Source organism: Musca domestica, unplaced genomic scaffold (genome assembly GCF_030504385.1).
Source record: "Musca domestica strain aabys unplaced genomic scaffold, Musca_domestica.polishedcontigs.V.1.1 135, whole genome shotgun sequence".
Classification (NCBI taxonomy): Eukaryota; Metazoa; Arthropoda; class Insecta; order Diptera; family Muscidae; genus Musca; species Musca domestica.
Window position 1 is genome coordinate 1,353,575 of NW_026712181.1, and position 27,653 is coordinate 1,381,227.

Here is a 27,653-nt window from a genome sequence, read left to right on the forward strand (position 1 = left end):
GATATAGGATATGGGAGCTATATCCAAATCTGAACCGATCTTTATAAAATTTGGCAAAGATATTTCTGAGCTGTATATATTTCCCTGAATACCATTGTTACGGAGTGCATATTACGGCTGTGGGTAACAAATATAACAAATCCGATTAACAGTATATATGGGAGCTATAGCTATATCTGAACCGATCTTCACCAAATTTGACATACTATTTCCTAGACTCAATTCGGTCGTAAGTGCCAAATTTCATCCAATTTGGGCAAATATTAGACGTTTGGTGCACAATAAAAGGTAAATCGGACGAAGTTTTATATGGCAGATATATCCAAATCCAAACCGATCTCGATAAAATTTAGCAAATGTATTTCTGAGCTGTATTTGATATATTTCCCCAAATATTGTTGTTACAGAGTACATATTACGGCTGCGGAGGACTAAATAACAAATCGGATGAACAATATATATTGAAGCTATAGCTATATCTTTACCGATTTCGATCAAATTTGGCATTCTTATTTTCAGGCCTACTTTGGTTGTATGTGCAAAATTCCATACTATTCGGGCTGATATTACACGTTTGGTGCACAATAAAAGACAAATCGGACGAATATATATATGGGAGCTATGTCTAAATTTTTACCGATTATTTCCATTTTCAATAGGGTTCGTCCTTGGGCCAAACAAATGTTGTTTGGAAAATTTCATCTCAATCGGATAATAAATGCGACCTGCATTTTCTTCACAAGAATACATGGACAGGCGGACGGACGGACAGACGGACTGACATGCATAAATTAACTCAGAATGAGATTCTATGCAGATCCTCAAAAGTAACTATGGGTCTATCTCGCTTCCTTCTCCATGTTACAAACAAATGCGTTAAGACATAATACCCTTACCACAATGTGGTGTAGGGTATAAATGACTCAAAAGAGCTAAAGAGTTGCTTCGCTTGGCCGAATGTAGTGAATTGCCGAATTTGGTTTTCTCCGATGAGAAAACATACCTTGTCCAGCAGTTTGTAAACAAACAAAATTATTGTGTTTCCTTCCCAATAGGTCAGCTGAAAATGTGTACCTTCGGTTGGCCACCAGAACTCAAGCGCCGGCCATGGTGATGGTGTGGGCCGCCATAACAGCCGATGGTCGCTCTCCGCTCGTATTAATCAACCGTGGCATCAGGAAAATGCCGAATATTATTCCTCACTTCATAACCAGCGCACAATGGCCACAAAATCTCCGGATACCAATCCATTGGACTATTATGTCTGGAGTACTTTGGAATGCAGGGTTGGTACTAAAAAACCAAAGTTTCTATCACCTCAAGTAAGCGTTTCAGCGTGAATGGGCCAAAATACCGCGGAGTACCATTTGGGTAGCGTGTGACGGTTTCATTGGCCGTTTGAAGACCATAATTCGCGTCAAAAGTGACCAATAACAATAAATCTAAACTTATTCTAAAATTTGATGCTATTTCCGACATTTTTTGGTTTCATTGAATAAAATTAAATCGGTTAAAAATGTATGGGAGCTATATCTATATATGATCCGATTAGCACCAATTTCAATAGGGTTCGTGTTTTGGCCATACAAATATTTTTTGCAAAATTTCATATCAACCGGATAATAAATGCGACATGCATGATGTTCACAAGAATACATGGACAGACGGACGGATTGACAGCCATAAATCGGAATCGGAATATGATTCTATGAAGATCCTCAAAAGTAACTATGGGTCTGTCTCGCTTCCTTCTCCATGTTACAAACAAATGCGCAAAGATATAATACCCTTACCTCAACGTGGTGTAGGGTATAAAAACCAGTTTTGAAAGTCTTAGCCAAATTTGCAAGTCAGTTTTTGAATAATTTAAAGATTTCTTATGACTTTTCGGTATTACCATATGGGTTGAGTCTATTATACCACCCTCCAAAAATACGCCAAATTAGCCACACTTGAACACATGATCTATTAGTACACAAACGTTTATACATTTCAAAATATTCTCTCTCGCATTCTAACTCTCAACGCTTAACTCATTCTCTTTGGAGGTTCTCTCTTATACCCAAAGAACGTATTTCAATATTTATGACTGTGATAAGGTTTGCATGCAAAGAAAAAATAGAAAAAAAAGAAGAAATGCATGAATGAACCGACCAACGGCCAAAGCCGCACTAGCTTCTCCAATTGAAACTTTGAAATGAAACCGCAAGGCAAACAGTCGTCATTTGTTTGTGGTCGCGGTGGAGTCGATGGGCGCGCTTCGAAAATTCTAATAAAAATGGAAATAATGTGTGAACGCTGTTAGGAAGGAAGCATCAAAGTTTTCGAACCATAACAAATGTTTTTTAATTCGTTTTGTTTTTTTTTTGTGAATTATCAACAAACAAATTATGATATGAAGTGAACAAAACAAAAAAGAAAAGTAAATTGTATAATAAAAACGTCCATTAAACTGAAATTAAATTCATGCCGGCAAACTCAAATAATTACGATAATTTATTTTGTGTGTGTAAATTCTCATACTGAAAATTGAGATTATTCTTGTGTTAAAAGTTTAAGGTTCGCTTTAACTGCTCCGAGTAGAATATTAAAGTGATATAAATTAAGAAAAAATAAAATGTTGAGATTAAAAAGTAACTCCTGTGTTCACAAGACAGGGTTTTATGGTACCCCATTTGCGATGTTTGCTGTGATTGCTTTGCTATTTTTATTTGCCATGGCACGTGAGAGCCGAGCCGACTCAATAAGTGTGGTTTACCTGAATCGTAATTGGTCGCTGAAAAATCAAAATGAAAGTGAGTCAATTTTCGAAAGGAAGTAAAAACAGCAGCAACAACACAGTTGCCTAATATCAACAAAATCTTGATGTTATCGGCTAATGACATTCTTTAATTGATTGATGTTCTTGGGGAAGCATTGAATATCTGAAGTGGGTACTTGAACGGGAAAATAGGGAGATATACATATTTTTCTTTTGATGATCTGCATAGAATCACATTCTGAGTCGATTTATGCATGTCCGTCCGTCCGTCTGTCCATGTATTTTTGTAAACAAAGTACAGTTCGCATTTATTGTGCTATCCAGATGAAATTTTGCACAAATCATTTGTTTGGCCCAAGGACGAACCCTATTGAAATTGGAGATAATCGGTCAAAATTTAGATATAGCTCCCATATATATCTTCGTCCGATTTGCATTTTATTGTGCACCAAACGTGTAATACCAGCCCGAATAGTATGGAATTTTGCACATACAACAAAATTAGGCCTGAAAATAAGTACGCCAAATTTGATCGAAATCGGTTCAGATATAGCTATAGCTCCCATATATACTGTTCATCCGATTTGTCATATTTGTTACCCACAGCCGTAATATGCACTCCGTAACAACGATATTCAGGGAAATATATCAAATACAGCTCAGAAATATCGAGATCGGTATCGAGATCTGTTACGATTTGGATATAGCTCCCATATATATTTTTATCCGATTTCAAATTAATTGTGCACCAAATGGGCAATGCAAGTCCGAATTTTCGGCATATTTAGTCTTTTGCATTTTAAATTATAATTATAATCATAGCGTGTATGATTGAATTCTCCCATAAAAACCATTAATTGTTATGTGGAGCTCTACTAAATTAGCAAAGTGGTGTAGGGTATCAAAAAGTCGGCCCCGCCCGTCTTTAAGACTTTCTTTACTGTTTTTTTTTTTTATTTTTTATTATTATTATTATTTTTTTTTTTTTTTTTGATATGTAATTCAATAAATTTTCTAGACAGAAATTTTGTTATTGAAAGAGCCTTCGGTTTTTCCAGCAGCTGTGTACCCCAAACTTTTGAAGACCATTCTAAAAATAAATAAATATATTTAAATACCTTCTTTGTTCAATTGGGCACTATTACATATTTAAATGTATTTTCCGGGAATGGAATACATTTCGAGTGGCTAAAATCACCAGCATACCAAATATCGAATGGTACCGTTACAAGAAACCGTGGACCAATATGGACAATGTATAGACCCCGCTGGTAGAATCCATTAAGAATTACAAACATTAGATTTTAAACAAATTCCATCGAAGATGTGGACTAAATAGCCAAAATACAAAATATCTGAAGGTAGCCTACAGTGATTTTCGACTTTTTAGAGGTTTTTCAAAATGTTCCGGTACAAAAATAATAATTTTCTTGTATTGCTCCGGAACTGGTTCAAACAACCCCATCATATGACCACTTTCTGGATAGAGTTTTTTAAAAGCTTTTCTTTTTGTGTATATTACTTCTTGAGAAACGAATAAGACCCGGATTTTGTATTCGAAATTTCTAGTCCAATAACCGGGTAACCAGGTATTTCCAAATTAAAAAAAATACTTTGCCTCATCCCCCATCAGATGTTGGCAAAACCCGGATTTTCTATTCGATCTTTCAAGTCCAATAACCGGGTAACCAGGTATTTTCAATACGAAAAAAATACTTTGCCGCCCATCAGATGTTGGATCGGTATTTCCATAAGCTTTCATTTTTGCACATATCACTTTTGTAGAGTCGGATAAAACCCGGATTTAGTATTCGAATAACCCGGTATTTCCGTACTGGGTTAGAAATGTTTAGTAGAGCTTCCGTAACAAGAAATGTTTATATTGGAAATTTATGTGAAGCAGAACATAGAAACTATGAATCTTATTTGAATGCGCATCATGCCTTTAGGGTAGTCACAATTTGGAAACTATATCCAACTCCGAATTGATTTTCAACAAATATGACGGAGGCTTCTGTAACTCTAATACCAACTAACATTGCTGTATAAGGACTATATTAGAAAATATTTATTGGAGCAATAGGTATACCGGACCGAGTTTTACCAAATGGAATAATTCGGTTGAATACGAAAAACACCATCCAATTTGGGCTGACATCCGTAAATTCGGATAAAGATGTATATCGAAGGTATATAAAAATCTGAACCCAACTCGATAAAATTTGGCCGAGGTATTTTCGAGCTGTATATGATGCCCAGTACAAAATATTATTGTTGTCGAGTGTATATTACGAATGTGAGGGACTTTAAACCCCAAATCGGATGAAACATGTATGGAACAAATTTTCCCCAAAATTTTGAGCTCTTGTTTCTAGAATAAATTGAGTCGGAATCGACAAAATTCTATGCATTTGGGCTAATAATAGCCATTTTGTGCACAAAGAAACTGAAATCAGATAAAGAGATATTTGGGAGCTATATCCAAATCTGAGCCGTTCTGGATTACATTTTAACCACTTATTTGTGAGCTATATCTGTACCTGGTATCAAATATTGTTGTGGTATGCATATTACGCATGTAAGGGACTTTAACACCAAATCTGATGCAAAATATATATTGGAGCTATAGTTATATCTGAAACGATTTTTACAATAATTTGAAGTACTTGTTTCTAGGTTGAATTCAGTCGAAATTCATTCAGTTTATATGGGAGCTATATCCAAATCTGAACCGATCTTGATAAAATGTTAACCACTTTTTTCTGAGCTTTATCTGATACCTGTACCAAATTCATTGTTGTGGAGTGCATATTACGCATGTGAGAGACTTAAAATCTCAAATCGGATGAAACATATGTATGGGAGCTATAGCTATACCTAAACCGATTTTCACCACATTTGATGTACTTGCTTCTAGACTGAATTCGGTCGGATGTGCCGAAATTCAATTCAAATATTGGCCGATTCTCACCAATTTCAATAGAGTTCGTCCTTGGACCAAACAAACACTGTAAAAGCTCATTTCAATCGGATAATAAATGCGACCTACATTTTGTTCACAAAAATAAATGGACAGGCGGACGAACTGGAATGCACAAATTCACTCAGAAAGTGATTTTATGAAGATCTTGTCTCGCTTCCTTCTACGTGTTACTAACGAATGCACAATAATAATACCCTAAACTCAACTTAAGCCTTGTTATCTTTCTGGGGATTATGTCCGGTCTACTCCAAATGGTTATAATGACCGTTTTGGAAGCGGACATAGTCCCCACCATACTATGGCAAAAAAAAAAAAAAAAAAAAAATACAGACATAATCTATATAATTGCTGGGGATCAATAATGTTTTTAAATTCTTAATTTTAATTATACAATTATTAGTTATGTACATATATAGTCTGTAAGGAATTATCCATAGACTAATAGATTAAATAAAATAAAAAAAAATAAATTTGCATATTTGTATGCCTCATAAAACGCGAATAAAGCATCCGATTCCCATCAAATTTCAAACCTTTTAAAATTTGTATTAACGCAACCTCAGGTAGGACTGTGAGATATATTGGTCCACTCCTTTTGGGTTGACATTTTTAATGACTGAAACGCTTATAAAAAGTGAATTAAGCATCCGATCCCTATCAAACTCGACACGTCCCAATATTCTTATTAGCACGAGACCTGGTGTGACGAATAGACGGAACGTACCTCCCCTACAACGTGTCAAAATTTTGAATAACCATAAACCTCAATAAACGGGAAATGAGCATCTGATTTCATTCAAATTCTGCACATCTCAATATTTCAATAACCAACATTTTCCAAAAAATATGAACAAATATTTCAAATCGGCTATTTGCTAAATAGAAAATGTTGCCCTATATCTTCGATACCATCCCATTTGGAATAATCGAGTCGAAATATATTTTATTATCACACTTAATATTTGTCGTTAAACCGACTGATATTTTCTAACTTGTTTTTTGATATTTTTTAGTCTCTACAAAGAAAGTTATGAATTACTGATGGAATTAAATCAGTCCCCTCAAGTCGTCAAAAACGTAATTTTACCCTTAGAGAAGATCGTCTATGAAAAAATACTCTCTTCAGGTCTTCGCTAAAAATAATTCCCTTCCACTCGTATTTCAGAAGATAACAAACATACTTTGTGATTCTTTTTTTCGACGCAATTAATCCACTTCAGCTTCTACCTTTCGCGGGCTACCATCTTAATAGTACAGGGTGAGATGAAAAAACTGCAAACAAATTCAGACTGCTGTCATTTCTAAGCCACTCTTCCGACAGCTTTTAAAATTATTCCAGTGACAGCTCATTATATTGTTTACAAACGTATAAAAGCATTTTTCCAGAAAAAAGTTGTTCATATGGAATTCAAGCGTGATAGTGTGATTTCTTTATATTTGGCTGGACAACCACAGGCTCCAGCTTTTAAATGTGAATAAATCTTTTGTGTCTTGTACCATCGCTCTTTACCGTGATACTCGTAGCGTAGCCCGACGTCAAGAAAGTGGACGGAAGAAAACAGCAACATCAGCACAAATGTTTCGAAAAGTAAAGAAGCTACTTGATCGAAACCTGCATCGCAGTGGCCGAAAAATGGCTCGTGAGCTGGACATATCGCAATATTCCATTCGGCAAATATTGAAAAATAAGCTCGGGGTAAAGCCTTTGAAATTCCAAAAAGTGCAAAAACTTACATCGCAACGCAAAGAAAATAGACTTGCTTCGCTTGGCCGAAAGTGGTGAGCTGCTGAATTTGTTTTTTTCTCCGATGAGAAAACATTCATTGAACAGCAGTTTGTAAACAACAGCAAAATGATCGTGTTTACTTGCCAAAGAAGTCAGCTGAAAATGTGCACCTTCGGTTGGCCACCAGAACTCAAGCGCCGGCCATTGTGATGGTGTGAGCCACCATAACAGCCGATGGTCGCTCTCCGCTCGTATTAATCGACCGTGGCATTAGAATAAATGCCGCATATTACCGCGAAAATATTCTGCAGGGTGTACTTAAGCCTTGGGCACGCAAATATTTTGGCCGCAGACCTTGGACATTCTAACAGGACTCAGCACCATCGCTCTCAGCACGCGCCACCCAAGAATGGTTACAAAATGAGGTTCTTCGCTTCATTTTCAGCGCACAATGCCCACCAAAATCTTCGGATACCAATCCGTTGGAATATTCTGGAGTAATTTAGAAAGGAAGGTTGACACTTAAAAATACCAAGTGTCGATCACCTCAAGCAAGCACTTCGCCGGGAATTGACCAAAAAATATTGCAGAGCAACATTCGGGCCGTTTGAAAGCCATAGTTCGTCCCTATGGTTACCAATTCGAACAAATCTAAACGTATTTCAAAATTTGATTAAATAAAAAATTTAAGAATTATGGCGGTTGACTTTGTTGCAGTTTTTTTATCTCACCCTGTATCCCTTCATGAAAACGATAGCTTTGTGATTATGGGTTAATATGATACCCTATAGATACTATGATACTGTGAGTCTCAATATTTGCCAATACCTACTACTATTCACTCACATATTTGTTTATAATCAATCAATATCTCCACTAATCAACGCAATAGGCATTATTCCATTGAAGACTCAATTTGAATTGACGTTTTTGTTTATCGGAAAGATAATTAAACGTAATTCTAATTGCTATATCGATGTGTGCGTGCGTCCTTAAGCCATAAAGATTAGTATAACGTTTGTAATATGAAATGAGATGAAAATGAAGGCAAATATGATTTTTGGATCCGCTTTAATGAAAGTTAGCCGCAAAAAAAAAAAAAAATATTTAATATTTTACGGAGCTTTTTGTTTTTTTTTTATTTTTCCAAAAACCATGTGTTTGAATTTATATGCAATAGTTATTATTATTTTTTTTTTTTTCAAAATATGAATGTCACCGTTTTTCACGACCTATCCCATAAAAGCAATTAAATTAACTTTTTTTGTTGTTGTTGCACGAGCGAATTGAATTGATTAAATTCGTATCAATTAACAGCTGTTTAAGTTTCTTGGTGTTATCGTATGCGATTTGCAAGCTGTTTAAAATCTGTTTTGAATTATAACACTGGTCTACATGAAAACAATATAAAGTCATAGATTTTTGTACCCTCCTGCTTGGAAAGGAGGATATATTAATTTTTTCATTTGATTTTTAAAACCTCCAAATATCGACATTTCGCACAATAGTTTTTTTTCGTAAAGCCCCAATATATCCCAATATTCCCCCGAATCTCGGTATTTTGGTGAATTTATTCACATTTTTCCTCGGAATTGTTGCAAATTTGGTACTGAGATATTTTTTCATGAGTTTTTTGAATTAAAAATCATGGATTTTTTAAAAATATTTTTCAAGATCTATTGGTCTAATATTAAATATATTTACATTCATCAAAATATTGGACCAATAATTGTAATTATTTCAATATATTATTTCGCGGGCTATTTTATAAATTATCCTGGTTAGTTTTGGGGACTATTATGAATAATCGTAATTTTTTAATATATTTTTTTACACATATTGGGTCAATAATCGTAAACTTTTTAAAAATATTTCTTGAAGCTATACAAATGTACAAAAGCATTTTGGTGAGAATTTTCCAGAATAAAAGTTATTCGTGACGGAATTCAAGCGTGATTGTGTGATTTCTTTACATTTGGCTGGAAAACCACAAGTGGCTATCGTTCGAGCACTCCAGCATTTAAATGTGAATAAATCTTTCGTGTCTCGTACCATCGCTCGTTACCGTGATACTGGTAGCGTAGGCCGACGTCAAAGAAGTGGACGCAAGAAAACAGCAACATCAGCAGAAATGGTTCGAAAAATAAAGAAGCGACTAGATCGAAACTCGCGTCGCAGTGACCGAAAAATAGCTCGTGAGCTGAACATATCGCATTATTCCATTCGGCAAATATTGAAAAATGAGCTTACCCCGAGCCATTGAAATTCCCAAAAGTGCAAGAACTTACACCGCCAGAGAACCGCAAAATAGACTCAAAAGAGCTAACGAGTTGCTTCGCTTGGCCGAAAGTGGTGAAATACCGATTTTGTTTCTCTCCGATGAGAAAGCATTCGCTGTCAAGCAGTTTGTAAACAAACAAAATGATCGTGTTTATTTAACAAAGGGGTCAGCTGAAAATGTGCACCTTTGGATGGCCACCAGAACTCGAGCGTCGGCCATGGTGATGGTGTGGGCCGCCATAACAGCCAATGGTCGCTCTTCGCTCGTATTAATCGACCGTAGCATTAGAAAAAATGCCGAATATTATCGCGAAAATATTCTGGAGGGTGTATTAAAGCCTTGGGCACGCAAATATTTTGGCCGGAGACCTTGGACATTCCATCAGGACTCAGCACCATCCCACTCAGCACGCGCCACCCAAGAATGGTTACAAAATGAGGTTCCTCGTTTCATTTCCAGCGCACAATAGCCATCAAAATCTCCGGATACCAATCTGTTGGACTATTGTGTCTGGAGTATTTTGGAAATCAAGGTTGACACTAAAAAATACCAAAGCATCGATCACCTCAAGCAAGGGCTTCGCCGGGAATGGGACAAAATACCGCAGAGCAACATTCGGGCAGCGTGTGACGGATTCATTGGCCGTTTGCAGGCCATAATTCGTGCCAAAGGTGACCAATTCGAACAAATCTAAACTTATTCTAAAACTTGATGCTATTTCCGAATTTTTTGCATTTATTCAATAAAATTAAAAAAATGTAAAAATTATGGCGTTTGATGCAGTTTTTTTTTTATCTCACCCTATATTTTTGTATAGCCCCCAGATAGCTGTACCCGGCAATAATCGATATTTGGGAGCTCTATGCCTTTATTTCAAATTTGGTATCTGAAGCAGAAATGCATACCGACATTTTTCTTATAACCCCATATTTCGATGTTTTCGTATTTTGCTAAACTTAGCCACATTTTTCAGCGGAATCATCTAGAAATTGATATTTGGAGTTCTCAAGAGACACCACCTTCTCTGAAATATAATTACCAATACAAATTCATATTTGGTATTTTAATAATTTAAGCGGTATTTTCTGAAATTTTGCGAGCTCCTTTCGGTGGGGGTATTAAAAGTTCGCCCCGGCTGAACTTATATGCATTTTTTTACCAATAAAGTGGTTTTCTTATGGGGGACTGGTTATACAATATTTATGCTTCTTAAGAAATTTTTTTCTAGCTCCTAGGATTTTGAAGAATAGTTTTGAAATGTTTAAAAAATATTCTACCAAGAGCTATGATTTATTGCCTCTTGAAGAAGAAATTTGGAAAATTTCAAAACTTTTTTTTTTTTATTAATACATGGGCCTGGAAAAAATATTCTTAAACCGTACGGACCTTGAAAAAAATCGTTTTATGTCCACAAATATTGTAACGCCATACCGGCAAAAAAATGATAATTTCGGAAGGGTCGAACTTTAAATACCCCTTACGGTATGTGAACTTGTAAAATTTCAAAAAAAAAAAAAAACGATGATAAAAATTCCGCGAAAATTATTGAAATACGAGGGCTAACCAAAAAATATGGGTATTGAAAAATATTCGAAAATAGATTAATCTTATCCTAAAAATATGAAATATAGACCAACAATTGTTAATATTTGAATATTTTTTAGGACTAAAAGAACATGAATTTTGTTTTTACTTTTTTTCAAGGTCTCTTAGATTACGATTATTTGATTCATCCATGTTTTTAATTCATATTTCTGATTATTATTTTAATTAGCCACCTTTTCATGTTTTTTTTATTCCAGCATTAACTGTTTCGGATATAATTTTACCAAGTGGAGTCTATTCGGCACTGTATGGCGAACAAGTTTTGGATTCATGGAACGATGTGGATATGCGTTGGATTGCCTACGATAATTGGACCTATACCAATAAATTTATGGGTAAGTTTTTTTTTTTTTTTTTTTTTTGTAATAAGATCGGAAAATAATATAAAATTTTCACTCAAAATCTTGCTACTGTCTTCCAGTGAACACCACCACCTTGCGGAATATTCGCTATAAAAACTTAACTCTCTACGGCATTGACACAGTGGCAGAGGTGCGCCTTAATCACTACCTCCTCGGTCGTACCGATAATATGTTTGTCCGCTATTCCTATGAAATTTCTCAGTTTCTTCAAGAAGAAAATTTACTCGAAATTGAGATAATGTCACCGGTCTATGCGGCCCGCCAAAGGGCCAATGAGTTGAAAGCTCAAGGCTTTGATGTCCCACCCAATTGTCCCAGTGCACGTTATCATGGGGAATGTCACATGAATATGTTGCGAAAAATGCAGGCAAGCTTCTCATGGGATTGGGGTCTGGCGGCACCTTCGATGGGTATTTGGAAATCGGTGGCCTTGGAGTATTATGATGTGGCCGTGATACGTGATGTTGATGTGGCCACATGGAAAAATACAACACACTGGATAATGGATATTCGAGTGTTTATGGACTGTGCAGGGCGGCAGAATTTCTATGGTGAATTGACATTCTATGCTGTGTAAGTATTTGGTGGCCACTTTAAATTGAAACCCTGCAACAATGATGGGGGGCAAGTAAATTGAAAAATTATACGAATTATGCAAATTTTGTTATTGATCTTGATTCGTTTAGAGAACTTCTGAAGAATCCGCTAATTATCAGTGACCATGTAAAAACGCCAATTAGTTACAAGGCTCCCGTAATTGAGTTTCAAGTGGCCTTTCCCATTGTGAGTATTGCGGCATTGAATGCAGTTTGTGAGTTGAACACACACAATTTGTGATCTTGTAATGATAATGTATTTCTATGTTTGTGTGTATTGGTTTGTTTTTAGGATGAAGTTACTCTTTGGTGGCCAAATGGTTATGGTGGCCAAAAGTTGTATCCATTACATTTTACTCTCAAAGCTTGGTTGGATAAGAGAGGCACCAGTCTGAGAAATAAAATTGCTTCACAAAAATCGATTAGCATTGGTTTTCGCACCGTGGAATTGGTGGAAGATCCCGTGATGGAAGGTAAGTAGGAACAGAAGCAGTTCTTTTTTTTTTTGTACAAGAATCTAATTTTAAACATTTTGCTTTTGTGGCGTAAATATTTTTTTATGTCAATAAATGATGAATACATTTTCTTCATTATTATCTCGGCGGTTATAAAATAGACAATAAACTGACAACTAATTTTCTATTTGTCATCTGAAGATAAGATTGTCATTGTTTGGACAAATGCAACAACAAATAAATAATTGATGAAGACACACCCAATTTTGGGTCAATCGTAGAGGTTTTTTATACCCTACACCAGAGGTTCACCAAGAGTGTTAGGAATATAAATGTAATGCCCAGCACCAAAAGTTGCGCTGATAATATTACCCAAAGATATTTTCTTAAAGAGAGGGGCCTATACGAAGACCTGGACCTGCATAGACATTTTTCTGTCACAGACTGTAGTTCCCATTACGAACTCTAAATACGTAATTTGAAACAATTCCGGTGAATAATGGCGCTAAAATCATCAAAATACCGAATTTTGGGAGGTACCGTTATATGGGGGCTATACGAAGACGTGGACCTGCACAGATAATTTTCTGTCATAGGCTGTAGTATCCATTTCGAACTTCAAATACCAAAGTTGAAACAATTCCGGTGAATAATGTCGCTAAAATCATCAAAATACCGAATATCGGGAGGTACCGTTATACGGCAGCTATATGAAAACGTAGACCTACTGCAAAAATAAACACGTGTGCAAAATTTTAGCCTTCTATCTCAATTCGTACAACAGACAGACAGACGGACAGACAGACAGACAAACAGACAGACAGACAGACAGACAGACAGACAGACAGATATGGCTAAATCGACTTAGAATTTTACGCTGATCAAGAATATATATACACTGTTGGGTCATGAGTATTTCGAGGAGTTACAAACGGAATGACAAAGTTAATACACCCTCCATAGTATGGTGGAGGGTATAAAAAAATTTGAAATTGGGGTTTACCCTTCGACTATACCAAAGGGACCATTCCAAAAAGGGACTTTCCAAAATATGCCCCATTTTATCAAACTAATAACTCTTAAGGGAATCCAAAGCAATCGAATATATTTTCAAAGCTCAATATGAAATACTGTAAAATGTATCTCACAATTTTAGAGACCCTTTCAGAAAGGTAAAGGCTATATAAAAGCCTTAAACAAGATTTGCCTAAGAACCCGAAACCCTTTGTGGTTTTATTTTACAAACCGAATATTATCAAATCCACTTGGTATTTTCCATAACCCTGACTGATTATTGAACAGTGAAATTTGTCGTAATCTCGGAAAAATTATAAATCAAAATTAAGGATTTTTTTTCATGGTTCATATTAAATATACACATTTCCAAAATTACCTCGATATCCGAACCACAGAAACCAACAGTGACATTCATATCAAATTTCAGGGTTGAAGCTCTATACCTTCACCAATACCAAATTTAGTACTTTTCGTACAATTGTAGTACATATTTGACCTACATATATCAATCCTAGATACCAACATAAACCTCAAATTTTGAAACTCCAGCTTCATCCATAACACAATTTAGTACCACTTAGTACTTTTCGCACAATTATAGTACACATTTCGAAAACCACCCCCAAATCTTAATCACAGACAACAACACCAACATCCATATTCAATTTTAGGATTTGAACTTTTTTCTTTAGGCAATACCAAATTTAGTACTTTTTGTACATATCGTACAGCTATGGCACACATTTCCAAAACCACTTCCATACCTCAATTCCAAATTCTCTGTTGGTATTTGAAAATGTCATCTCTATTCCTTCACCTAATACCCAATTTAGTACCTCTTAGTACTTTTCGAACATAATATTACACACCCCTATCTCAACCACCGTCATCAGCAGTAACATCTATTTCAAATTTTAAGGTTTCCGCTCTATTTCTTCTCCCAATACTAAATTAAGTACTGTTTAGTATATTTCGTACGGTAATAGTGCACATTTTCAAAATCACTTCTGATTTTCAACTTCAAATACCAAAAGAGACCTAAATATCAAATTTAGCTCTACCCCTTCACGCATTACCAACTGTTTGTACTATTTAGTACTTTTCCTATAAATATAGGGCGCATTTTCACACCACCGACACACATATACCATCTGTAATCTTTATATCAAAATTCAGAATTTTTTTTTTACCACTTCAACCCATACCTAATTTAGTACCACTTAATACTTTTCCTACAGTTATAGTACACATATCCAAAACGACCTGCATTTTTCAATCTCACATACAAACAATGACCTCAACATCAAATTTAGAGATTCCAGGTCTATTCCTCCACCCAATACCCAATTTATTACCAGTCAGTACTTTTCGTACCATTACAGTACGCATATCCAAAATCACCCTCATATTTTAGCCTCAAACACCAGCAAATATCAAATTTCAAGGTTTCAGCTCTATTTCTTCACCGAATACCAAATATAATACTTTTTAGTAATTTTTGTACGGATATGGTACGCGTTTCACAAACCTCCCCAAATACCAAATACAGTTCCATTTAGTACTTTTCGTGCAATTAAAGTTCACATTTCCAAATCGACCTCCATATCTCAATCCCAGATACCAACAGACCCTCAATATCAAAGTTCGGGATTTCAGCTCTATCCCTTCACCCAATACCAAATTTAGTACCCTTCAGTGCTTTTCGTAAAATTCGAAATCACCTCCATATGTCCAGGTCACACATGAACAGCGACGCTTTCACCTTTTTACAAAATAGCAAGTTGCACCAAATATGCTACTATCACAAAACTGCATTAAATACACAATTTTACAATGCCAGCTTGATCCGTTAAACTTAAACCAAACTATTCCAAATTTTGTACAATTTAGTACAATTAATACAATTTACAATTACAATACAATTTTCGCACACTTGGTACGCATTTCCCAAACCACCTTCATTTCCTACCTTAATTCCCATACAAAATTTTAAGTTGTTAGGTTTATCCGTTCACATTATACCAAATGGTACCATTTTAGAAGTTTAGAAATATTATAGAACTTTTCTTAATTTTAAAGTTCGAATTTCCAATAACCCATTGGCGTATCTATCCTGCACTATATCAGCGACTCTCATTCCAAATTTGAGAATTCCAGCTCCATCGATTCATCACAATTCCAATGTGTATCAAATTTAGGACCATTTAGTACATATAAGTACGAATTTCCATAGGTTCCTACCTAACTTAATCCTACACTCCAACAGTAATTTTAATTCCAATTTTTAGAATTCCAGCTGTATTGGTTCACACAAATCCAAATGTAGAACAATTTAGTACATTTAAATACTAATTTTCATAACTACCTACGTCACATAGTCCAATAATTCTCATTTCAGCATTCCAACTCTATTGGTTCTCCCAAAATTGACATTTTACAAAATTACTATTTTGTGCACATAAGTACGAATTTCCAAAACTACCTACATTCCTCTGTCCTAGAATGCATTACAGAATTCCAGCTCTATCGGTTTGCGCAATCTTAATTGCACCAAAGTACTTTTCGTGCACATAGGTGCACATTTCAAAACTATCTTTATATTCAAATCCTACAGGATTCGCAAATTTCAGGATTCCAGCTCCATCCGTTCCTCCAAATTCAAAATGTACTAAATTTAGTACCGTTTAGTACTTTTCGTGTACATGAGGTCGCATTTTTAAAACTACCTCCTTACATTGATTCTTCTCCTCAACCTTGATTCCCATTCCCATTCCAAATATAAATTTTTTAGATCTAACCTTTCATATGATACGAAATGGTATCAAATTTTAGTACTTTTCGTACACTTATAATACGAATTTTCAAGACCCCTTTGGTACATCTATCATACACTCCATCAGTGACCCTCATTCTCAATTTAAGAGTTCTGGCTCTACTGCTTCCTCCAATACAATGGACACTGTATTTAGTACCTTTCACTACCTTTTCGTACCGTTCTAGAACGAATTTCCAAAAATCCAGCCTTACCTGACCCCATCGGACCAAGAGTGACCCTCACCCAAAATTTTAAGATTCTAGCTTCAGCCGTCTCGTCTGGGCATTGATGAATCGTTAAGTCAGTCAGTCACTCAGTCTATTACCTTACTCTGCTATTAATATAGATTATAAACATTTAATTAATTAAAATTCAATTGATAAATGTTTTATGCCACAGTAATGTTATATTGTACTTTATTGTGGCATACAAATAATATACGATATTTACCGATATCTCAGAATAGTATAACATTTTCTTATCTTCTTTCTTTTTTGTAAACTTAACCATTTCATTTTTTCTATTTCTACTCCTACTTCTATTCTCTTTTAGGTAGCGGCAATACGTTTCTCTTCAAAGTCAATGACAAGGAGATCTTCATGAAAGGCAGCAACTATATACCAAGTCATATATTGCCGGAATTTAGTCGCGATAAAACAAGAAGTAAGTAATTAACAACAACATATGTCAATATTTATGACAGTTAGATCTATATTTTGTGGTGCAGAAAAAAGAACCGGCAAGTGCAAGGTCTTAAAAAAACACACGTAACATAATCAAATGTATTTGTATTATTATTCATTTATACGCAAACATTTGTGCAAGAGGGGAGCGTATTGTGTTATCAGAACCTTGTTACGAGTGAAGTTTTATGGCCAAAACACTTGTCACATTTTCAATGAAAACGAATTGAATTAAATTGTCATCAAATTGCATTATTTATAGGCGGAGCCTTATTTGATTAATGACGAAATCAACGATGTAATCCCGAAATAAGTTTGAAATAATAACGACGATGCGATAGGGTTATAGGGGGGGGGAAATGTTCAAAACTTAAATATTTTTTCGGCCCTTATAACTTTGGTGTGACACAATTTCGGAGGATTACCTGCATTTTTGTTCTTGCTGAACAAATCAATTCTTTATGGCACCTGTTCAGGTTGGCATTTGAGAATTTGTATTTCAGTGCACTGCTGCATTTTAAATCTGAATGTTCATTTCTTAAACCTAAGGGATGCAGAGGGTATGCATTGTTTTATACGGCTAAAATAAGCTTCAAAGAAATAACGATTTTACATCCCATATCACTGCAAAAGCAATTCGATGTAGGACTTAGAGTCAATCTGGTGAAATATTTTCGTCTACACAATAATTGGAGTACTCCTCTCCCATCGATCTGATTCAAACTTGGTACTAAATTACAGGGTGAGATAAAAAACCAGTAAAGAAAGTCCTAAAGTTGGGCGGGCCGACTTTATGATACCCTACACCACTTTGCTAATTTAGATGAGCTCCACATAACAATTAAAATTTTTTTTTATGGGAGAATTCAAACATACACGCGAGGATTATAATTATAATTTAAAGTTCAAAGGACTAAATATGCCGAAGCATTTGTATCTTTTTAATTCGGAATTGTATTGCCCATTTGGTGAAAATTAATTTGAAATTTGGTAAAGATGTATATGGGAGCTATATACAAATCTGAACCGATTTTGATAAAATTTGGCAAAAATATTTCTGAGCTGTATTTCATATATTTTCCTGAATATCGTTGTTACGGAGTGCATATTACGGCTGTGGGTAACAAATACAACAAATCGGATGAACAATATATATGGGAGCTATAGCTATATCTAAATCGATCTTCACCAAATTTTACATACTAGCATCTAGACTCAATTCGATCGTAAGTGCCAAACTCCATCCCATTTGGACAAATATTAGACGTTTGGTATACAATAAAATCTAAATCGGACGAAGTTATATATGGGAGATATATCCAAATCTGAACAGATTTCGATAAAATTTCGCAAATGTATTTCTGAGCTGTATTTACTATATTTCCCCAAATATTGTTGTTACAGAGTGCATATTACGGCTGCGGAGGACAAAAAAAAGCAAATCGGATGAACAATATATATGGGAGCTATAGCTATATCTGAACCGATTTCGATCAAATTTTGGCATACTTATTATTCAGGCCTAATTTGGTTGTATGTGCAAAATTCCATACTATACGGGCTGATATTACACAATAAAAGGCAAAGCGGACGAAGATATATCTAAATTTTCACCGATTATCTCCAATTTCAATAGGGTTCGTCCTTGGGCCAAACAAATGTTGTTTGGAAAATTTCATTTCAATCGGATAAAAAATGCGACATGCATTTTGTTCACAAAAAAATACATGGACAGACTGACATGCATAAATCAACTCAGAAGGTGATTCTATGGAGATCCTCAAAAGTAACTATGTGTCTATCTCGCTTCCTTCTCCATGTTACAAACAAATGCACAAAGACATAATACCCTTACCACTAATACGCCAACACCATAATTTTTACATTTTTTTTTTTAAATTTTATTGAATGAAAGCAAGAAATGTCGGAAATAGCATCAAATTTTAGAATAAGTTTAGTCTTGTTTGAATTGGTGAACTTTGGGACGAATTATGGACTTCAAACGGCCAATGAAACCGTCACACGCTGCCCGAATGTTGCTCTGCGGTATTTCGGCCCATTCCCGGCAAAGCGCTTGCTTGAGGTGATCGACACTTTGGTATTTGGTTTTTAGAGCCAACCTTGCTTTCCAAAATACTCCAGACACAATAGTCCAACGGGTTGGTATCCGGATATTTTGGTGGCCATTGTGCGCTGGAAATGAAGCGAGGTACCTCATTTTGTAACCATTCTTGGGTGGCTCGTGTTGAGTGCAATGGTGCTGAGTCCTGTTGGAATGACCAAGGTCTGCGGCCAAAATGTTGGCGTGCCCCAGCCTTTAGTACACCCTCCAGAATATTTTCGTGATAATATTCGGCATTTATTCTGATTAATACGAGCGGAGAGAAACCATCGGCTGCTATCATCACCATGGCCGGCGCTTGAGTTATGTTGGCCAACCGAAAGTGCACATTTTCAGCTGACCTCTTCTGACCAAGTAAACACGAACATTTTGTTTGTTTACAAAGTGCTTGACAACGAATGTTTTCTCATCGGAGAAAACCAAATTCGGCAGTTCACCACTTTCGACCAAGCGAAGCAACTCTTTAGCTCTTTTGAGTCCATTTTCTTTCCGTTGCGGTGTAAGTTCTTGCACTTTTTGGAATTTCAATGGCTTTACCTCGAGCTCATTTTTCAATATTTGCCGAATGGAATATTGCGGTATGTTCAACTCATGAGCCATTTTTCGGCCACTGCGACGTGGGTTTCAATCAAGTCGCTCCTTTACTCTTCGAACCATTTCTGCTAATGTTGCTGTTTTCTCCCATCCACTTCCTTAACGTCGGGCTACGCTACCGAGACATGGTACGATGATAAGAGATTTATTCACATTTAAATGCTGGAGTGCTCTAACGATAGCCACTTGTGGTTTTCCAGCCGAATAGAAAGAAATCACACCATCACGCTTGAAATCCATCACGACTGACTTTTTTCTGGAAAATTCTCACCAAAATGCTTTTGTACGCTAGTAAACAATATAATGAGCTGTCATTGAAATAATTTTAACAGCTGTCGGACGAGTGGCTTAGAAGTGACAACAGTCTGAGGTTGGTTGCAGTTTTTTCATCCCACCCTGTATATATCGGAACTATAGCAATTTTCACAGAACTCGACTTATTTTCTTTCTGAATTTTAGAAAAAAATGCACACAAAAACAAGTAAAAAACATTAAGTTCGGCTGGGCCGAACTTTTAATATCGTCCACCTTAGGGTAATGGAAACATTAGAACCAATTATGACCCACAAATACCGATTTTTAGACACATTCGTGGGAAAATGTGGCAAAAATCATCAAAATACCGAATATCGGGAGGTACCGCTATATATACGTACAATGTTTCGCCAACGGAGCTAGAACCTATTATGACCAACAAATTCCAATTTTTAGACAAATCCGTGAAAAAATGTGACAAAAACCATCAAAATACCGAATATCGGGAGATATACCAAAGTGTGGACCTATACATACAATGTTTCGCCACACGAACTAGGACCCATTATGACCTACAAATACCATTACTCAGACAAATCCGAATATCGGGAGGTACCGTTATATGGGGACTATACCAAAACGTGGACGGATATACCTCATTTTCAAACCAACCATCCTAGGCACAATACAAATTATTCCGTTTAATTTTCACGCTCTACGTTAAATAATGTGGCCGGTATCGTGATTTCAACAGACAGACGGACATATTTTAATCGAATTTTATGCTGATTATGAATATATATACATTATGGGGTCTACGACGAATATTTAGACATGATACAAACGGAATGACAAAGTTAATATGCCCTCCTTTCCAAGGTGGAGGGTATAAAAATACCCTGCACCACAGTGTCGTGTGAGGTAACATCTTAAAGTTTGGCGTATGTCATTTTGAATAAACCATCAACATCTCTACTTTATAACACATCACCCATAACAATAAGACTGCAACTAGAGCATACTTTTAGGCGTTATACAAAATGTACTGTACAAAATAATCGTTAGCGGTTATTAGGTAGCTGCAGCAGAAACAACTATAAACGAATAAAAACCAAGCAAGCGAGTTATACCTATATTTCCTTTTGATGATCTGCATAGAATAAAATTCTGAGTCGATTTATGGATGTCAATCCATCCGTGCGTCTGTCCATGTTTTTTAATTTTAACAGCTGTCGGACGAGTGGCATTTTTCATCTCACCCTGTATATGTATTTTCCATTTTTTAGTTAAACACCTCCTGCAAGCAGCCAAGGACACTCACCAAAATATGATACGCGTTTGGGGTGGTGGCATCTATGAGTCCGAATATTTCTATGAAATGGCCGATTCGTTGGGCATAATGATATGGCAGGATATGATGTTTGCGTGTGCCATGTATCCCGTTACAGATTCATTTTTGGCCTCCGTACGTAAAGAGGTTATACAAAATGCTCAACGTATTGCCCATCATCCAAGTATTGCGATATTTGCGACAAATAATGAAAATGAGGTGGCCATTGCACAAAATTGGTATGGCACAGTGGAGGAACGTTTTAAGACTGAATATCGGCAATTGTATATAGCTACGGTAATACATGAACTAAAGGCATTGGAACATGCAACACGACCATTGCCTTTGGTCTCGTCACCATCCAATGGCAAAGAATCGGCGAGAGATAATTATATATCGGCAAATCCTCAAGATCCCAATTATGGAGATGGTGAGTTCGGAAGAAAAATAATATTAATAACAAAAATAATGAATTTTTCCCCTTATTAATTCTCTTTTCTTTTAGTCCATTTCTATGACATTTTCAAGGATGGTTGGAATCCCTCCATATATCCCCGCCCTAGATTTGCATCGGAATACGGGTTTCAAAGTTTACCCTCCTTGCAGACATGGCAGCGCACACTGGGTCCGGAGGATAATCTTGCCGATTTAATAGAACATCGTCAACATCATCCACTGGGCATGATGGCCATAACACCTTTGGTGCGAATTCATTTTCCTCTGCCGCTGCCAGAGGATGCCAATTATTTGGAGGCTTTGGTATATTTTAGTCAAATCTCACAGGCTATGGCCACGAAAACCGAAACAGAGTTGTATCGCAGTCTACGCGATACCGAACATCGAACAATGGGTGCATTGTATTGGCAGCTGAATGATGTCTGGGTTGCGCCGTCATGGTCAGCCATTGATTACTATGGAAATTATAAGGTGTGTTCAGATTTTTATACTCTCCACCACAGTATGGAGGGTATATTATCTTTGTTATTCCGTTTGTAACACCTCGAAATATACATTTAGACCCCTTGATCAGCATAAAATTCTATGTCGATTTATCCAGGTCCGTCCGTCTGTCTGTCTGTGAAAATCACTCTAGCTTCCGAACGAAATGAAGTGGGTTGATAAAATTTTACTCAAATGTGTATTATGTATGCAGGACTTTTGGTATTGAAAATGGGCCATGTAAGTCCACATAGTCCACATAAGTCGTATAGCCCTCATATAACGGTACCTCCCGATAATCGGTATTTTAATGATTTTAGCGACATTATTCACCCGAATTGTTTCAAATTTGGTATTTGAAGTTCGTAATGAATACTACGGCCTATGACAGAAAATTGTTTGTGAAGGTCTACGTCTTCGTATAGCCCCCATATACCGGTATCTACCGATATTCTGTATTTTGATAATTTTAGCGACATTATTTAACGGAATTTCAAAATCAAAATTAGTATTTAAAGTTTTTAATAAATACTACGGCTTAAGACAAAAAATGGGCCATGTAGGTCCACGTCTTCGTATAGCCCCCATATGACGGTACCACCCGATTTTCGGTATTTTTATGATTTTAGCGACATTATTTACCGGAATTGTTTCAATTTTGGTATTTGAAGTTCGTAATGGATGCTACATCCTAAGACAGAAAATGAGCCATGTAGGTCCACATCTTCGTATAGCCCCCATATAACCCGATATTGGGTATTTTAATGATTTTTGAGACATTATTTACCAGAACTATTTCAAATTTGAATTTCATAATGAATACTATAGCCTATGACAGAAAATTGTCTGTGCAGGCCCACGTCTTCGTATAGCCCCCATATAACAGTACCTCCCGATATTCGGTATTTTAATGATTTAAGCGACATTTTTTACCAGAATTGTCTCAAATCTCGCATTTGAAGTTCGTAATGGATACCACAGCCTATGACAGAAAATTGTCTGTGCAGGTCCACGTTTTATAACCCCCATGTTACCTACTTATATTCGGTATTTTGATGATTTTACCTACATTGTAAATAATTTTTTTTTCAAGTTCCGCATTTGAATATTGTAATAGCTTGTGCAAATGGTGGAGGGTATTCAAAGTTCGGCCAAGCCGAACTCACAGTTTTTTTACTTGCTTTATTTACTTTTTTAAATTAAATTCATTTTATTTTTTTAGCTGCTGCACTATTGGTCTAAGGAATTTCTGGCGCCCATTGCCATAACCGCCTTGTATGAGAGTAAAATTCGATCCCTGAATGTCTCTCTGATATGCGATCTATTCGAAATAAATACCGACGGCCTGCAGGTCTCAATGAATATTTACAAATGGTCTCAACTGTTTCCAAAGAATACGACAACATGGCCTGTAACGATGGTAAGGTGTTTCAATTTCTACGAATTCTTAAACTCAGGATATACGACAAATTGGTAAAAAAATTAAAAATAAAATATTTAGTAGCGAAAATTTGGGCTAGAAATTTCAGTTCTTTCCATAATTGAGTCCTGCTAAACATAATCTTCTCATGTCTATAAAAATCCTCTTATGTGTCGCCACCTTTAAACCAATTAATGCAGAGATACTAAAGATCCATCCCTGACTGACTTAACGATTCATCAACGCCCAGACGAAACGGTTGAAGCTAGCATCTTGAAATTTTGAGTGAGGGTCACTCTTGGTTCGAACGGGTCACATAAGGTTAGGTTTTTTTTAAATTCGTACTAGAACGGCACGAAATGTATTAAAATGTACTAAATATGGTACCCTTCGTATTTGAGGACGAAGAGCTAGAAATTTAAAATGAGGTCACTGATAAAGAGTATGATAGATGTACGGAGCGTACGGAAATTACTAAAATGTACTATATTTGGTACCATTTCGCATCATGTGAATGGTTAGGGTTAAAAACTTGAAATCTGGAAAAGAAATCTAGGTTGATGATTAGGGTCGATGTAAGGAGGTAGTTTTGTGTGCGAACTCATGTATACGAAAAGTACTAAACGCTACTAAATTTAGTACAATTTGAATTTGCAGGAACGGATGTAGCTGGAATGCTGAAATTTGAAATTAAAATTACTGGCGGAGTGTTGGACTGGAATACAGGGGAAGTTTTCGAAATTTTTATTTATGTGCACGAAAAGTACTAAATTGTACTAAATTTGGTACAATTTCGATTTGGGTGAACCGATAGAGTAGAAATTCTGAATTTTAGAAATAGATCCAATAGCGGACTTTTAGGACTGAGAAATTTAGGTATTTTTTTGGAAATTCGTACTAATGTATACTAAATTGTACTAACTGTGGTACAATTTAAATTTTGGGAGAACCGATCGAGTCGGAGTCCTGAAGTCCATGAAAATAATATTAATATTGCATTATAAGATTATGGAATGTAGAAAGTTCTGGAAAGTAGTACTTAATGGATTTGGAAGCTTTCGAAATTCGTATTTATGTGTACTAAATGATACTAAATTTGGTACAATTTGGATTTGGGTGAATCAATGAACCTGGTATCCTGAAAATTGGAAATAAGATTACCGTCGGAGTGTAGGATTGGGATGTGAAGGTATTTTTGAAAATTTGTACTTCGGTGTACTAAATGGTACTAAAAATTGTACAACTTGGAATTGTGGTCAAGCGATAGAGCTGGAATTCTGCAATTTGAAAATAACATTTCTTGAGGTATGGAGGCAGTTTCGGAAATTTTGAGTGTAGGATTGGGGTGGTAAATTTGGAAATTCGTACCAGATTTAGTACAAATTGGATTTGTGCGAACCGATAGGGCTAGAATCCTTAAAATTGGAATTAGGATGACTGTTGAAATGTAGGATTGGGATATTTACTTAATAGTACCATATTTGCTACAATATGTATTTGAGCGAACCGATAGGGGTGGAATCCTGAAATTTGGAATTGGTACTAAATTTGGTACAATTTCGATTTGGGCGAACCGATTAGTATTGCATTTAGGACTGAGGTACGTAGGTAGTTTCGGAAATTCTTACTTATGTGTACTAAATTTGGTACAATTCAAATTTTTGGGAGAACTGAGAACAGGTATAGGTAAAAACTCAAAACATGAGGTGGTTTTGGAAATACGTTCTACAATTATACGAGAAGTACTAAATGGTACTAAATTTGCTATAAGTCGAATAGTTCTTGAAATTTGTTTGAGAGATGATTTGGGAATTCTTAGTATCTAAAGAGTACTAAATAGTCGTAAAGGAAGTGGACGGAAGAAACAAGAACATCAGCAGAAATGGTTCGAAAAGTAAAGTAGCGACTTGATATAAACCTGCGTCGCCGAAAAATGGTTCGTTGAAAAACGGGCTCGGGGTAAGGCCATTGAAATTCCAAAAAGTGCAAGCACTTACACAGCAACAGAAAGAAAATAGGCTCAAAAGAGCTAAAGATTTGATTCGCTTGACCGAAAGTGGTTAACTGCCGAATTTGCATTTCTCCGATGAGAAAACATTCGTTGTCCAGCAGTTTGTAAACAAACAAAATGATCGTGTTTACTAGCCAAAGAGGTCAGCTAAAAATGTGCACCTTCGGTTGGCCACCAAAATTCAAGCGCCGGCCATGGTGATGGTGTGGTGTGGGCCGCCATAACAGACGATGGTCGCTCTACGCCCGTAGTAATAGACCGTGGCATCAAAATAAATGCCGAATATTATCGCAAAAATATTGTGGAGAGTGTATTAAAGCCTTGGGCACGCAAACATTTTGGCCGCAGACCTTGGACACTCCAACAGGACTCAGCACGCGCCACCCAAGGATGATTACAAAGGGAGGTTCCTTCATTTTCAGCGCACAATGGCTACCAAAATCTCCGGATACCAATCCGTTAGACTATTGTGTCTGAAGTATTTTGAAAAGCAAGGTTGGCACTAAAAAATACCAAAGTGTCGATCACCTCAAGCAAGCTCTTCGCCGGAAATGGGCCAAAATACCGCGGAGCAACATGTGGGCAGCGTGTGACAGTTTCATTGGCCGTTTGAAGGCCATAATTCTTGCCAAAAGTTATCTCACCCTGCACCAAAAAAGGTCTGAATGGTATTAGATTTGGTATTTGGGGAAGATAATTATTCAAAAAATTTTATTTGGGGTAAAAAAATTTCTTAACATAAATTCATTATTTCGCACACGAAATAGCGGGAATTTACTAGTAAATTATACATCCTTTCTCCATTCCAGGTACCAAATGGCGTTCACTACGACAAGGTAATACCCGTCGATGACATCTTTCAGGGAGAGTTTACCAACTACAACAGCTTTGTAGAATTTGTGCTGCAACGAAATAACATGGCATTGGCCCGTACATTTTATTTCCCTGCCTCGTTTAGCAGTGTTCAGGCTATCAAAGATCCTCAGATACAAGTAAGCCTTTCAACAACAAATTTCATTCCCTTCGAAACTAAGATAAAATAAAATTCTTTCTTTTTACAGATTCTCATTTCCAATGTTTTCTGCAGTTCCCAAGTCAATGTCAAAATGAACAGCTACAGTCTGACACTGAACGCCAAATATCCGGCAATATTTGTCTACATAGAATTAATATTGGAAAAACACCCCGACATTAAACATTATAAATTTTCGAAAAATGGTTTTATGATGACTTCATCGAGTTGTGTTCTACATCTGGAATTTGAGGCAAAGGAATGCGTTCGACTGAATGCCAAAGATTTTAAAATAATGACAGTTAATCAGTTTATGAAGCTTTAAATTGGTTGCCACCAAGCAAAAAAAAAATAAGTTAATAAGTTAAGAACTTTGTGAAACTTGAATATCGAACAAAATATATTTTACTATAAGGAATTTATATATCTATAAATTGGGGTTTCATTTGATGGAGGATTTATATAAAAAAGTCGTAATTTGGAATATAGTGGGCTATTTTAGCGTTATCTCTGGTAGTAATGATTTCTACACACTGCGAATGCAAAATGTTAAATAACACCCGAAATTTTAACTCCATAACTTCTTGCGAACCTTAAGCTAACCTCAAATAATATTTTAAAAATCTCCCATCTTTATTAGGTTTTTTTCATTTATCCGCCAAAAGAAAACCAAATTTGATTTCTAT

General features: G+C 36.0%; 1 protein-coding gene across 1 annotated transcript; it reads left to right on the forward strand.

Annotated features, from left to right (window-relative positions):
* The first annotated feature begins 2,219 nt into the window (after nt 1-2,219).
* Nucleotides 2,220-27,401, forward strand: LOC101891994 (beta-mannosidase). Its single transcript, XM_059118899.1, has 11 exons — nt 2,220-2,795; nt 11,554-11,691; nt 11,778-12,291; nt 12,405-12,501; nt 12,607-12,787; nt 17,154-17,264; nt 21,542-22,015; nt 22,091-22,512; nt 23,747-23,944; nt 26,765-26,947; nt 27,017-27,401. Exons 1-11 carry the CDS (start codon nt 2,618-2,620, stop codon nt 27,290-27,292), a joined length of 2,772 nt encoding a protein of 923 aa, XP_058974882.1. The 5' UTR covers nt 2,220-2,617; the 3' UTR covers nt 27,293-27,401.
* The last annotated feature ends 252 nt before the right edge of the window (nt 27,402-27,653 follow it).